The sequence below is a fragment of the Melopsittacus undulatus genome, chromosome 1 (genome assembly GCF_012275295.1).
Source record: "Melopsittacus undulatus isolate bMelUnd1 chromosome 1, bMelUnd1.mat.Z, whole genome shotgun sequence".
NCBI lineage: Eukaryota > Metazoa > Chordata > Aves > Psittaciformes > Psittaculidae > Melopsittacus > Melopsittacus undulatus.
In genome coordinates this window covers 70,623,053-70,634,969 of record NC_047527.1, presented here as the reverse complement: position 1 = coordinate 70,634,969, position 11,917 = coordinate 70,623,053, and the positions used below count along the sequence as shown (strand labels likewise).

Sequence of the window (11,917 nt, the reverse complement as noted above, 5' to 3'; positions counted from 1 at the left end):
AGCCCTACAGAATACCAACCTCAGGGACCCTTGGCAGAGGTCGCTTCACCTTCTCTTCAGGAACCTTCTCTTTCAGAAGTACCATCTCTACATCCAGTGCTCCTATCAAAGTATTTGGCTTGTAACTCAGAGGCTGCTGGGTTCTTGAAGACTTCAGTTCAAGGCTATGTTGGGATGGATTCAAGCGATACTGGCTGCATAGATCAACCAGGAGATCCATCACGGCTTTACTGTGCAGAAAAAAACATTTACTGTTAGTGTGAGAAAAAGAAGCAGCTAAAAACTTTACCTCAGTTTTAAGATGGGAGAAAAAAAAGACAACACAAGCTGAGGATGTGTCACTAGTTAGCCATCTTTGGGAGGGAACAGTGCTATGCTTTGAAATGCTAAACAGATCAGATAAATTGTTAGGAATTAAATTGCACTTCAGTGTGCATTTATGAGCTTGCAATTAACTAGTTGCTATGAGGCAGAAAACAGTGCCAGTAACAGTACTAACAAATATAAGCCAAAAGCAGACAAAGTGCATCTTAACAGCTAAATCCATACATTAAATTTTCCAAAGAACAAAACCTGTTCTTGTTCATGAAGATATAAGTAAGTGATGCACTCCCAATATGGTAAACTCTACCTAGATATGAACTATCACGCAGCACACAGAACAACTCAAAATGGAACATTTAAATTTGGAACAAAAGGTAGACGGGATTTTTTTTTCTTGAGTTCCCTGAATTCATTTGACACCAGCAATATTCCCAAGTACAAGTGATCCTTTCCATATTTATTTTGGTGAGGATATTAGCCTTCCATAAAAACATCTGGTTTCAAGTATCTGCATCATCAAGAACTTTTACTGCAGATGTGCTTCTTAAACCATGAGGTTAAGAGTCAGTGGCTGCCTCTCATTCCACACCTCTGCATGGAGGTACTCCATTTTGTCACTAACCCAACATTCACTGAAGACTGATACTGCCTGACATCGCAGGTATGAGCCATGCTCTTACACACCCCAGAAATCCTCTTCTATCAAGGTACTGAAGGGTTTGGTTCTTTTCAATCTTCCTTCCTAAAATTCCATCCAGGATCAGAGAAAACAGGTTTAATAAACCTGGAGGGTTTTTTTCTGAAACGTTTTGATTTCATAAACTAATACCTGTCATCAACAAAACAATATAAACTGAAAAAAAATAAAATAAAATTTACCAGACATACCTGAAGCTTGTCATCTACATGAAGTATTTTTCTTCTAGCAGAAATGAAACTAAGTGCATAGCCAGCATATTTGCCAAAGGAACTGGCATCTCTTTTAATGTGCAAATTGGAAAAACTGTACACAGAATCAAAATACAAGCAAAAGGCAAAGACACAACATCTTTCACAGGTCACTGGCTACCACCATTACACCTGTAGTTCAAGAACTGCCTTCAACTGCAAGCTGTTGCCATCTGAGAAACTGCTGCTGTCCATCTTCTGTGTATATGTTGCTGGCCAACAAGTGCTCAGTAAGTTGGTGAAGAACCCTGGAGAGCTAATGGCAAAGATGACATGAATGGAAAACAAAAGAAGTCCCTTATTAACAGCTGAAAGCTTAAAACATATGTAGGTGACAGCTCTTCCCGCTCATGAGACAAGAAAGGATCTTCTTTACAGTAACCTACTGCAAGTTTAACTGAGTTACACAGTGTGAGATGAAAAAGTACCAAGGGTGGAAATTCTGAAATAGGTGATCACATTGAAGAAACAAGAACGCAGTAACAAGATGATGACTGAAGATCAAACAAGGAAAACAGACGTCATTAGTATATATAGGAGGCTTCAGAAAAACAGAGCACTGTGGTAACTGCTAACATAGGGAGCACCTAAATAGAAACGTGTAGTATCTAAATTGAAACTGTACCAGGTCACTTTGTGATAACTTATTTTGGCACTGTTCTCAAGTTGCAAATGTCTGCATTTCATAACCATGTTCAATTCATGTAACACACCACAAACCAAAAGAAATATTTACACTTTCTAAGTCTAAACTATAGGAGAACCCCACCTACCAATATTTACATGAATATTCATTCAGCTGTGCAGCAGTCAGCATTTAAAAAAGTGTCAGTCCGCCTGATACAGATCTTAGCTTGTCTGTTTACAGACATACTTCGTTTAAACTAAAATTTGCATGTGTTTTTTTTCCCCCAGCCTTATTACTATTGTTTCAGACAAGGCAAATAACCTGGCAGAACCCCAATACATGGTGTTTTATGTGCTAGACATTTTTATTTAAAGTGGAATGCTAATATATTTCTGTAGCGCATAATATTGTGATAAATCATGCAAATTTGGACAGTTATCTTGCCTCATGTAAACTACTTTATTAAAAGTACTTTTCAAAAAAAGATCAGCACTTTTTTCTAAATATAGTTCATCAAAATAACAGTTTGATTCCATGATTCTTCCACTGAAACTATGAAATATGCTCAGCGGCAGCAGTACAACTGCAAGATTAGAATCCACACCAGCCACCTGAGAATGTTTGTTGCAGACAATCACCCATGTTAAACAACCTTTTTCCAGACAATGAACAATTTAAAAATCCAGCCAAATTTGAAGTTTCATCTTACTGCTGATAACACAGCAGGTGTGTTTTAAATATAACACTTAAGGAAGTCTTCAAGATCCTATCCTGAGCCATGCGGCTCACAACACACAACTGCTCCCTAAGAAGCATCCCCAGGCTTTGTCTGTACCATTTAGGAGTACAAACTAAGCAGTATCACTGAAGCTTTTGAAACAACTTCAAAGTGAATAGCATGCTCTTCCCAAAATGCAAATTTAGGAAAACAGTTTCCTCAAAACTTCAAAAGGATAGAACAAAATTTGGGGGTGGGGAAGAAGGGAAGAGAAAGGAGGGAGACAAAGGATTTCTACAAACATAATTCAAAATTAATGCATTTCCAGAGAAGTAAGAGGTATGGGAAACCCTTGCAACAAAGTTATTCTTATATCAGATTTCAATTTCATCAACTTGAAAAATTTTCCTTCTAAACTATAATACAGTACAGTTTGATTTTAAATGGAAGTTGCATTTTAGGTAACTCTATGCATATGCCACACGTAGAAGAAAGCCACTAAACACAGCAAGAGAATGGTACTGAGCTATCTACTGACACAGACCAACTTTTCTTTATAACCATGGGCTGAATATAGTCCTTGTAAGATGCAAAGAGTAATTCCTTCATTTGCTTCCATCCTGGTCCAGACACATCTGCACTTTATTTTAACCTGCTTTTGAGACCTGGTATTTTTATTTTTTTATATTTATTTGTATATAATGATTTTTAAAAATTCAGGCAGGTCTGATCATAAAGGATTAACTCTAAAGTCAAAGTTAGTAAGTTAAATGCCTTCTGCCTCTCCAACTACTCAGAAACACATTACTTTCTTACTTTAATAAAATGTTGCTGAAATTTTGGCTGGAGAGACCAAACACTGTAACAGACACCAAACAATAATGACTGATACGCAAATACTACAGCACAGCAATAAAACTGGAGGATGAACCCAATTTAAGATTCAGACAACTATTTTTAGCAAAGGAGAGTACTTTCTGTTCTCATATTCTTTACTAAGCTGTTTGACATTTAACACCAATTCTGGACAGTAAAGAATAACTACTTTGTCAGCAACATTTATCGGGCTGAAGTGAGGGTGAAGTTTGAGCACATCAGACCACTTGAGTCCTGTTGAGAAAAGACAGCTACAGTTTAAGAGGCAGAAAGCAACTGAGTTGTTTGGGTGTGGCTTGGCCTGATCTCCTTAGATCACACAGAGATCTATTTTAGAATACAGCCTCGTACATCTAGGAAATAAATGTGTAGGGTAAGTTGTACTCTATCAAATAACGCTGACTTTTCTCATACCTTCAACTTTCATGCTACAAACATCCATTAAAAAACAATCTCAAACTGGAAGAAAGAATCTTCTTTATTTAGGTCAATGTCAAACACGCATTAGAAATCTAAAGCGATAAGTGACTGGAAAAGAAACACTAGTGTAAAGGGGCTGACCTGAAGTCTTTGATGTTTTCACTATCTTAATTTAAAAACAGAAAAAGTCATTATTATCTTCTTAAGCTCCAAAGCACAGCAGGTACTTCATGAAAAGATAAGTCTTCCTACACAACCAGGAATGTATACGCTAAATACCAAGCTGTACTACATATTTCCAAAATCTGGAATAAACTGTTTGTTACAGGATGGAAATAAACTCTTAAAGAGAGACTATCAGCTTGAGTTAACTTTTATAAATAAATCTACTTTAAAATTCCAGGTTACAATAAAATGCCTTTAAACAGCAGACATTTTCTTGTTTTCTTGAACTATCTTTCAAGGAAATTTAATGAAAATTTTCTACCCTGTTGCTGATATTTACAGGAATTTTCTTCATAAAAAGCAAAGTAAGACTAACAACATGCTGCTTTGCTTACAAACAATAAACAAATTGAAAGATATTTTTTTTACTTTTAACTTGGTTCATTTGTAATAACCTTAAGTGATACTAATTAACTACAGTAGTTATTTGCAAACATCCTCTAGTGTACTTCTGTGAACTGAATTCCTGAAATTACAGAATGATTTTTCATTATGATGATGCCCAGGGCAAGGTTTTACAAGCTCTTCTGCAACATAGAAGCTATTTACCCAGGGCACTTAAGAACAGATTTTGCAGAATGCGCTTTTTATGATGGCTATGAAAATACTCAAGATTTATAGCACTATAAACAATGGCAGAATTCGTCTGAAATGTCCTTCCATGATATCACCATAGATAAAATGAATGAACAGGGAAAAGAGTTTATTACCTGCACTAGCTCCCAAACTTGCTTCAAACGAAACGAAACACTTGTTTTAATCTAGTATCTTCATCATTAAATGCTTATCATTGTACTTTGTAGCTGTCCAGCTCGCCATGTCAAATGAGTGCAAAAAGATGAGAATGCCTGGACTTTCACCCAAACCTGGACACTTATGACAGATCATCCCCTAAATATTTCAGATGCATTTCACTACTTTTTTTTTTGTTGTTGTATTCCACATCTCTAAAAACATGAACCAGTGTGCATGTACAGAGAATTTCATGCTGCAGCGGTTAGAAAGAATAGCAGCACACATGAGGTCTGTTCACTGTCTGCTGCAACTGTAATATAGGGCTCAATACAGGGCACCTTCTTCTTATTTCATAACTTGTTGAGATGATCTACTTCCCTGCTCAGTTTCCACAATCTTCCGTTTCCCACAGGTGACTACTAATGCCTGATATTTGGCACTAACCTTTCACTCCAAGTGCTCAAGACAGAACTGGGAGAGAATACCTCCTACCTGGGTTAGACACTGGTGATAATCAGCACAAGGAGGAGCTTAATAAATCTGCATTGTCATGCAGACAATGGAGAGAAGTAGGCACCTTCACAGAACAACCAAGAGAACGTTTTGGTTGCTTAGAGTGTTTAACATAGACCATATAAATAATGTCAGAGAAATACCTAAGGTTTGACTTTTTACATTTCTTACAGGTTTTAGTCCACTAACTAAAGACTCTAACAAATTACTCAGTCTCAGTGTATGTGATAGCAGTGGCAGGGATAAAAAACACCTGTGAGAGACAGTGTGCTTCTTGAGTAGGCATTTTCCATTTGTTCTCTGTTCCTGTAGCTTCTAGGTTCTTCAGAAGGTCACATTAAAACACCACTTTTGTAGTCTTGGAGTGTTTGTTTTTTTTTTCTCAGAGAAAATAAAATATTTTCTAACCATATGGCAATTACGTATCTCACCATACAAACGCTGCATGGAGATTAGCCATTCACTAGCTCCCAGGCGACCTGTATTTGCCAATGAAGAACTACCTTTTCCTTGGGACCTAATGGTCAGTGCATTTCATGTCCTGTTCTACTTTCTAGGCTTTTTCTCTTCTGTCTCTCATTAGTCCAAATCTCCCCATAAAAGCTCAATCACTAAATGCATCATGTGAGAGCTCTGATAAGCACTGCTTTCCTTTAAAACTTTTAACACCACTCTGGTTTTGGGGCTGACCCACACAAGTTGCACTAGTATCCTAGGAGTCTCTAAGCAAACAACAATTCTTACAAGAAAAGTAGGGTGAAGAATAAAGTACCAGACACTACACTCTGCTATACACATCTTCCTCAGTGATCAATACGCATTAGATGACAAACCATCAAAACAGACTAATGTATCAGACCAACAGGAATAATTTCACAGGAACGCAGACTAACTACTGCAAAACTCAAATGTAAAATAAGCACAGACTCTGATTTCTCAGGTCATCTACATATTCTCCTAATCTGGTATTATCCCTTTGTATAGTTTCTTGACCATACCATTGCTTGCTACAGTTTCATCATAGTATGGAATGTATTTTTAGAACACTTCCAAATTCTTTCTTGAAGAAAGTATTCCTCTTTCAAAACAGTTCTTACAGAGAGAATGAGAAAGAAAAGCTCCCATGGTGAAGAAAATTAGCTCAAAACTGTCTTTCCAGTACAGTTTACCCTTGATTGTACCCTATGACAAGGAGAATCTGTCTTCCTGTGGAAAAAACCCAATAAACTTTTATGCAGAAAAGGCTTCCTAAATACCAGCAGATGCCTTGCTGTCTCCACAACTGCAATGTATTTGTGAAAGCAGGAGCTCTGAATGCAATGAATCATTCATCTTCTGAACTTGCTTCTCGGCATGACTCCAGACAGGCATTCTGTCAGGAATTCTGTTTGCCAGCACCACCTACTTCCCACTCTGTATTATGAGAACTTAACACTAGCCTAGTGACACTACATAGAAGAGACAGATCCATACACATATTGAGGGTAATCCATTGGGAAGAGTGACAAAATCACTCTTAAATCCTTCCTGCTCCAGCAGGGAGGGTCGTTTATACATAGCTCTCAGAAGACTTTGGTACAAAAGCTGCCTACAATGCAGAGAGAAGCATGGCTTCTCCATCAACTCAGAAAGGAAGACTTTAGTATCAGCAAGTACACCACTGGGAACAGAGGGCTCCAGAAAGTGGGAACTAATCAAAGCCTTACCTTCCTTGTACTGTGCTTCTCTGCTCCACCCCGCTGGGTAAAATGATTGTGAAGTCCACCGATCTGTTTATCATGTTCTCCTTCATGCTCACAAGGTTCTGATCAGAAATCAAAGCTGTCTCTGTGGGTGACTTGTGCTCACTGTGAACTCTACTTGCAGCAGAAGGTTGACTTGGTGGAGGAGGAGCACGAGCTTTCATTCTTTTCCTTGAGAAATAAAGGCAACAAGAAAATTAATCACTTCTTGTGAGCAAAGTATATAAAAAAAAGCTCTTTCAGACATAATCTCAGGTTCTTTAAAAAAGCTTCTCTAATCCAAGCCACTTTTCTTTACAATGAAACTTTTCAATGGACTTGCATTTTGCCTCCTCTCTAAAAATACGCTAATTTTTTAATGATGCACTCACTCCTACTGTTTGTTTTCCATGCCCCAGGGGATGAATCAGTTCCATAATTAGGATATGAAATAATCATTATTCTGTCGAGTACGAAGCATGCTCCTCTGAAGAGATTAACAGAAAAGCTGGGTCCAGTCCAGACCTGACTCAAGAAAGAGTTGTATTTATGTACATGAATGTTTCCTCCAAGTCAGAGCAGCAGGAGTGGAAGCAGGGTGAAGTTTCATTCAGCTATATTTGGGTTCCACAGTATTACTCGACATGAAGTAGCATCTCTTCCTCTGCTCTAAGTAGTATTAAATCTGGCTCATCATACTTCATAGGGAAGCAGCAGGGAAAGGTCAAACGTGAATGGAATCACTCCTTACAATGCAACTAATACTAAAAGACTATAGCTTTTTCAAAGCACCCTGAAGAGAACTCATTCTCCTGTAGCAGGCTATGTGCCATGTGCAACACAGAAAAACTGCATAACTTGCACCAAACAAGCAGTGTACTTTATGGAGCTATATAACCACCACAAACTCAAAGTTTACTTCACTGGCAAGCTGCCAGACAGATAAGCGCCATATGTGCACTGTTAAACTTCTGAATAGCTGGCCTTATACCAAGCACATGTCTTAAGAGGATTAATTCTGATGATTAATATCCCAGTGACCTCTTCTGACTAGATTTATGCCTAGTTTAAGTTAGATTTTAGTGTAACAGATGGAAAAAGCAGTAAAATATTTACTGAGAAATTATTACCCAGACTTAACTGCCTGCATTTTTGAATCTGCCTGATTCTAGGGTGCAGGAAGAGAATAGACTATGATTCTGCACATCATTTTCACCCTGCAAACAACACAAAAAAAAGGTCCAGAAGAGAGGAGTACAGAGAAAACCCTATGCTTAATACCCTGCAAAGCTTAATGGCTGAATCAGTCAAGAGTGAAACTGTGTTCAGGGAGAAAAAAACAAAAATTAAAAACTGAACAGAATTAATACCAAACCAGCATTCCTTTAATTAGAGACAACCTCTGCCCTCACAGACAAACAGACTAACACATAGTTTGGATTACAAATATAAGCTTCTGGAACAGAGAAAAAAGAAAACAAAAACATACACACACAAAAAAGAATTCAGAAACAAGCCAATCGCCCCCCCCCCCTTTTTACTCAGTATTTGCATTTGACCAACAATTTTTATGGCATGTCTCTACTTGCACAAAATCACTACATTGCCCTGATAAATGCATTTTGCAGTGAGACCCCAGCAGGACACTGCAAAATTAGCAGTGTTGCAGATACTTTCTTTCATTTCATGAGTGCATAAGAAATGGCATTCCTCTACAAATACACAGGGAGAGTTACCTCCACATTCCACGTTTACAGCAATCTCTCTTCCATGGGAATTTTGCCCTGAACATTCACTTTTTATCCTGTATACACCCAATGAGTCACACAGTCATCAGTCACTAACTGGCAGCTCCCTGTGGAGGTGGTGATAAAAAGTTCAAGCCTTATTGTCTGTCAAACTACCTTGATTTTCTGTATGTCCATCTTCATCTTGTAGTTCAGCTTCATCTTCTGCTCAGATCCCTTTATGTTTGCCTACAGTTGTTTTTTGTAAGCAGGTGGGGAGGGATGGGAGTTTTCTATAAATCTAGATTGTGCCAGAGTAGTTTTATGCATGCAGTGCAATATTTAAGGACTTCAGATCAATTTGCAAATGATGTAATTCTTGCTCTCCACAACAGCAACTGCACATAAGCAGCCACAGAGATTCACATCAACTTGTTTCTTAAAACAAGCCTTTCTTCTTTTGTTTTTAAAGCTTGTCCTATAATGTGGGAGGGGACAATTCCAATACAGTGCTCCTGCCAAAGTACAAAAGAAAGTGGGAAGAAAAGAAGCAGGCAAATGTCCTGCGCCTGGCAGAACTAGGGGGGTTTTAATTATGTTGATCAGGGAAACTGGGAATTAGTAACAAAAAAAAACAACAAAAGGAGGAAGAGAGCAATTAAAAGCAAGGGGCTTCCTCCTAAATCTGCTGCACCCACCCAGAACTGCTTTGCTATCCTGCAGGGGTCTAATGAAGAAATGCGCTTGCATCAGAAACAGTCGGCTGGTGCACTGGTACAGAAGATCTCTACTGGTGCTGCCAGGAAAAAGCGGCGGGTTGTAGTAGGAGGGGACCCTGCCTGGAAAGGGACAGAAGCGCTCATCTGTCAGCCTGACCCGGTTGCAAGGGAGATGTGTTGCCTACCTGGGGCACGGATCAGGGATGTTGCGGAGAGGCTGCCTGCTCTAGTAAGTCCCATGGACTATTACCCGCTTCTAGTGATACATGTGGGTGCTAAGGATATAGATAGGAGTAGCCTGAGGAGTATAAAGAAGGACTACAGAGCTCTGGGAGAGGTGGTCAGGGGTTCTGGAGCTCAGATAGTCTTTTCGACAATTCTCCAAGACACAGGGAGGACCTTCCAAAGGCAAGGAGGATTGGACAGGTTAATAAATGGTTAAAAGGGTGGTGTCATAGTCAAGGGTTTGGGTGTCTTGGACATGGGGCCCACATTTGTAGTCCAGGCCTACTGGGGGCTGGTGGAACTGCTCTGATAAAGAAAGGGAAGAGTGGTTTTGCTGGGAGGTTTGCCACACTTGTCAAGGATGCTTTAAACTAGTTGTGTTGGGGGAGGGGAGCACCATTCCATCCCAACACACCCAGTCAGTTGCCAGCACCTATAATAAATACTCTGAGCAATGTAGTAATATCCCAGCCGCTCCAGCCACTGAGCCGGCTTCATTTGGAGCTCGGATCAGATGCCTCTATACAAATGCCCGTACCATGGGGAATAAACAAGAGCAATTAGAGATGTGGGCACATCTACGGTGCTATGATATAATAGGCATCACAGAAACATGGTGGGATGGCTCCTTTGACTGGAGTGTTGGAATGGAAGGTTACAGGCTTTTTAGAAAAGTCAGGCCCGGCAGGAGGGGAGGGGGAGTTGCCCTTTATGATAGGGATAGGCTGGAGAGTATGGAACTCTGTCTGGGGACAGGTGATCAGTTAACAGGAAGTTTGTGGGTCAGGGTAAAGGGGAAATCGGTGATGGGACACATTACTGTGAAGATATGTTACAGACCACCTGATCAAGAGGAACCTGTGGATGAAGAACTCTACAGACAAATAGGAACAGCCTCACACTCACAGGCCCTTGTTCTCATGGGGGACTTCAACCACCCTGACATCTGTTGGGGCAACAGTACGGCCCGGCACAAGCAATCCAGGAGGTTTCTCAATTGTGTGGAAGACAACTTCCCTTCTGCAAGCAATAAAGGAGCCGAAGAGGAGAGGTGCCCTGCTTGACCTCGTGCTCACCAACAGGGAAGGGGTCGTTGGAAATGTGACTCTCCAGGGAAGTCTTGGATGCAGTGATCACGAGATGGTCCAATTTGAGGTTCTCAAGACAGTGAGAAGAGTGTGCAGTAAGCTCACTGCCCTGGACTTCAAGAGAGCAGACTTTGGGCTCTTCAGGAACCTGCTTAGTAAGGTTCCATGGGATATAGCCCTAGAGGGTAAGGGGGCCCAAGACTCTTGGTTAATATTTAAGGATTACCTGCTACAAGCTCAGGAGTGTTGCATCCCGACTAGAAGGAAGTGCAGCAGGAGGGCCCTGAGACCTCCTTGGGTGGATAAGGAGCTGCTGAGAAAAATTCACAAGAAAAAAGAGGCTTATAAAAGGTGGAAACAAGGACAGGTGGCCTGGGATGAATACAGGGATGCTGTCAGGGTAGTTAGGGACCATGTTAGGAAAGCTAAGGCCCAATTGGAGCTAAACTTGGCAAGGGATGTTAAAGATAATAGGAAGGGATTTTATAGGTATGTAGCGGCTAAAAAACAGACTAAGGACAATGTAGGCCCCCTCCGGAAGCTTTCGGGAGAACTGGCTACACAGAACTTGGAGAAGTTACTCTGAATGGCTTCTTTGCCTCGGTCTTCACTGGCAAAGGCTCTGACCACAGCACCCAAGTCCTGGAAGGCGGACGCAGGGACTGGGAAAACCCAGACTTGGGGCCCACTGTACGAGAGGATCTGGTTTGAGACCATCTTAAGAACCTGAATGTACACAAGTCCATGGGCCCTGATGAAATCCATCCGCACGTCCTGAAGGAGCTGGCGAATGAAGTTGCAAAGCCACTGGCCATCATATTTGAAAAATCATGGCAGACAGGTGAAGTTCCTGATGACTGGAAAAAGGGAAATATAACCCCCATTTTCAAGAAGGGCAAAATGGATGACCTGGGGAATTACAGACCAGTCAGTCTCACCTCTGTGCCTGGCAAAATCTGGGAGCAGATTCTCCTGGAAGGCATGCTAGAGCACATGAAAAACAACAAGGTGCTTGGTGACAGCCAGCATGGCTTTACTAGGGGAAAATCC

General features: G+C 40.4%; 1 protein-coding gene across 1 annotated transcript in view; it reads right to left on the bottom strand.

Moving 5' to 3' along the window:
- The window catches only part of COBL (cordon-bleu WH2 repeat protein), a gene marked incomplete at its 5' end in the record, with an annotated part of 115,293 nt that extends 107,991 nt beyond the window's left edge, over positions 1-7,302 (bottom strand). Inside the window, 2 exons of the mRNA XM_034068000.1 lie at positions 20-230; positions 7,094-7,302. Of these exons, the coding sequence (XP_033923891.1) occupies positions 20-230; positions 7,094-7,302 (420 nt within the window). The remainder of the gene's footprint in view (positions 1-19; positions 231-7,093) is intronic.
- Between the last annotated feature and the right edge of the window lie 4,615 nt (positions 7,303-11,917).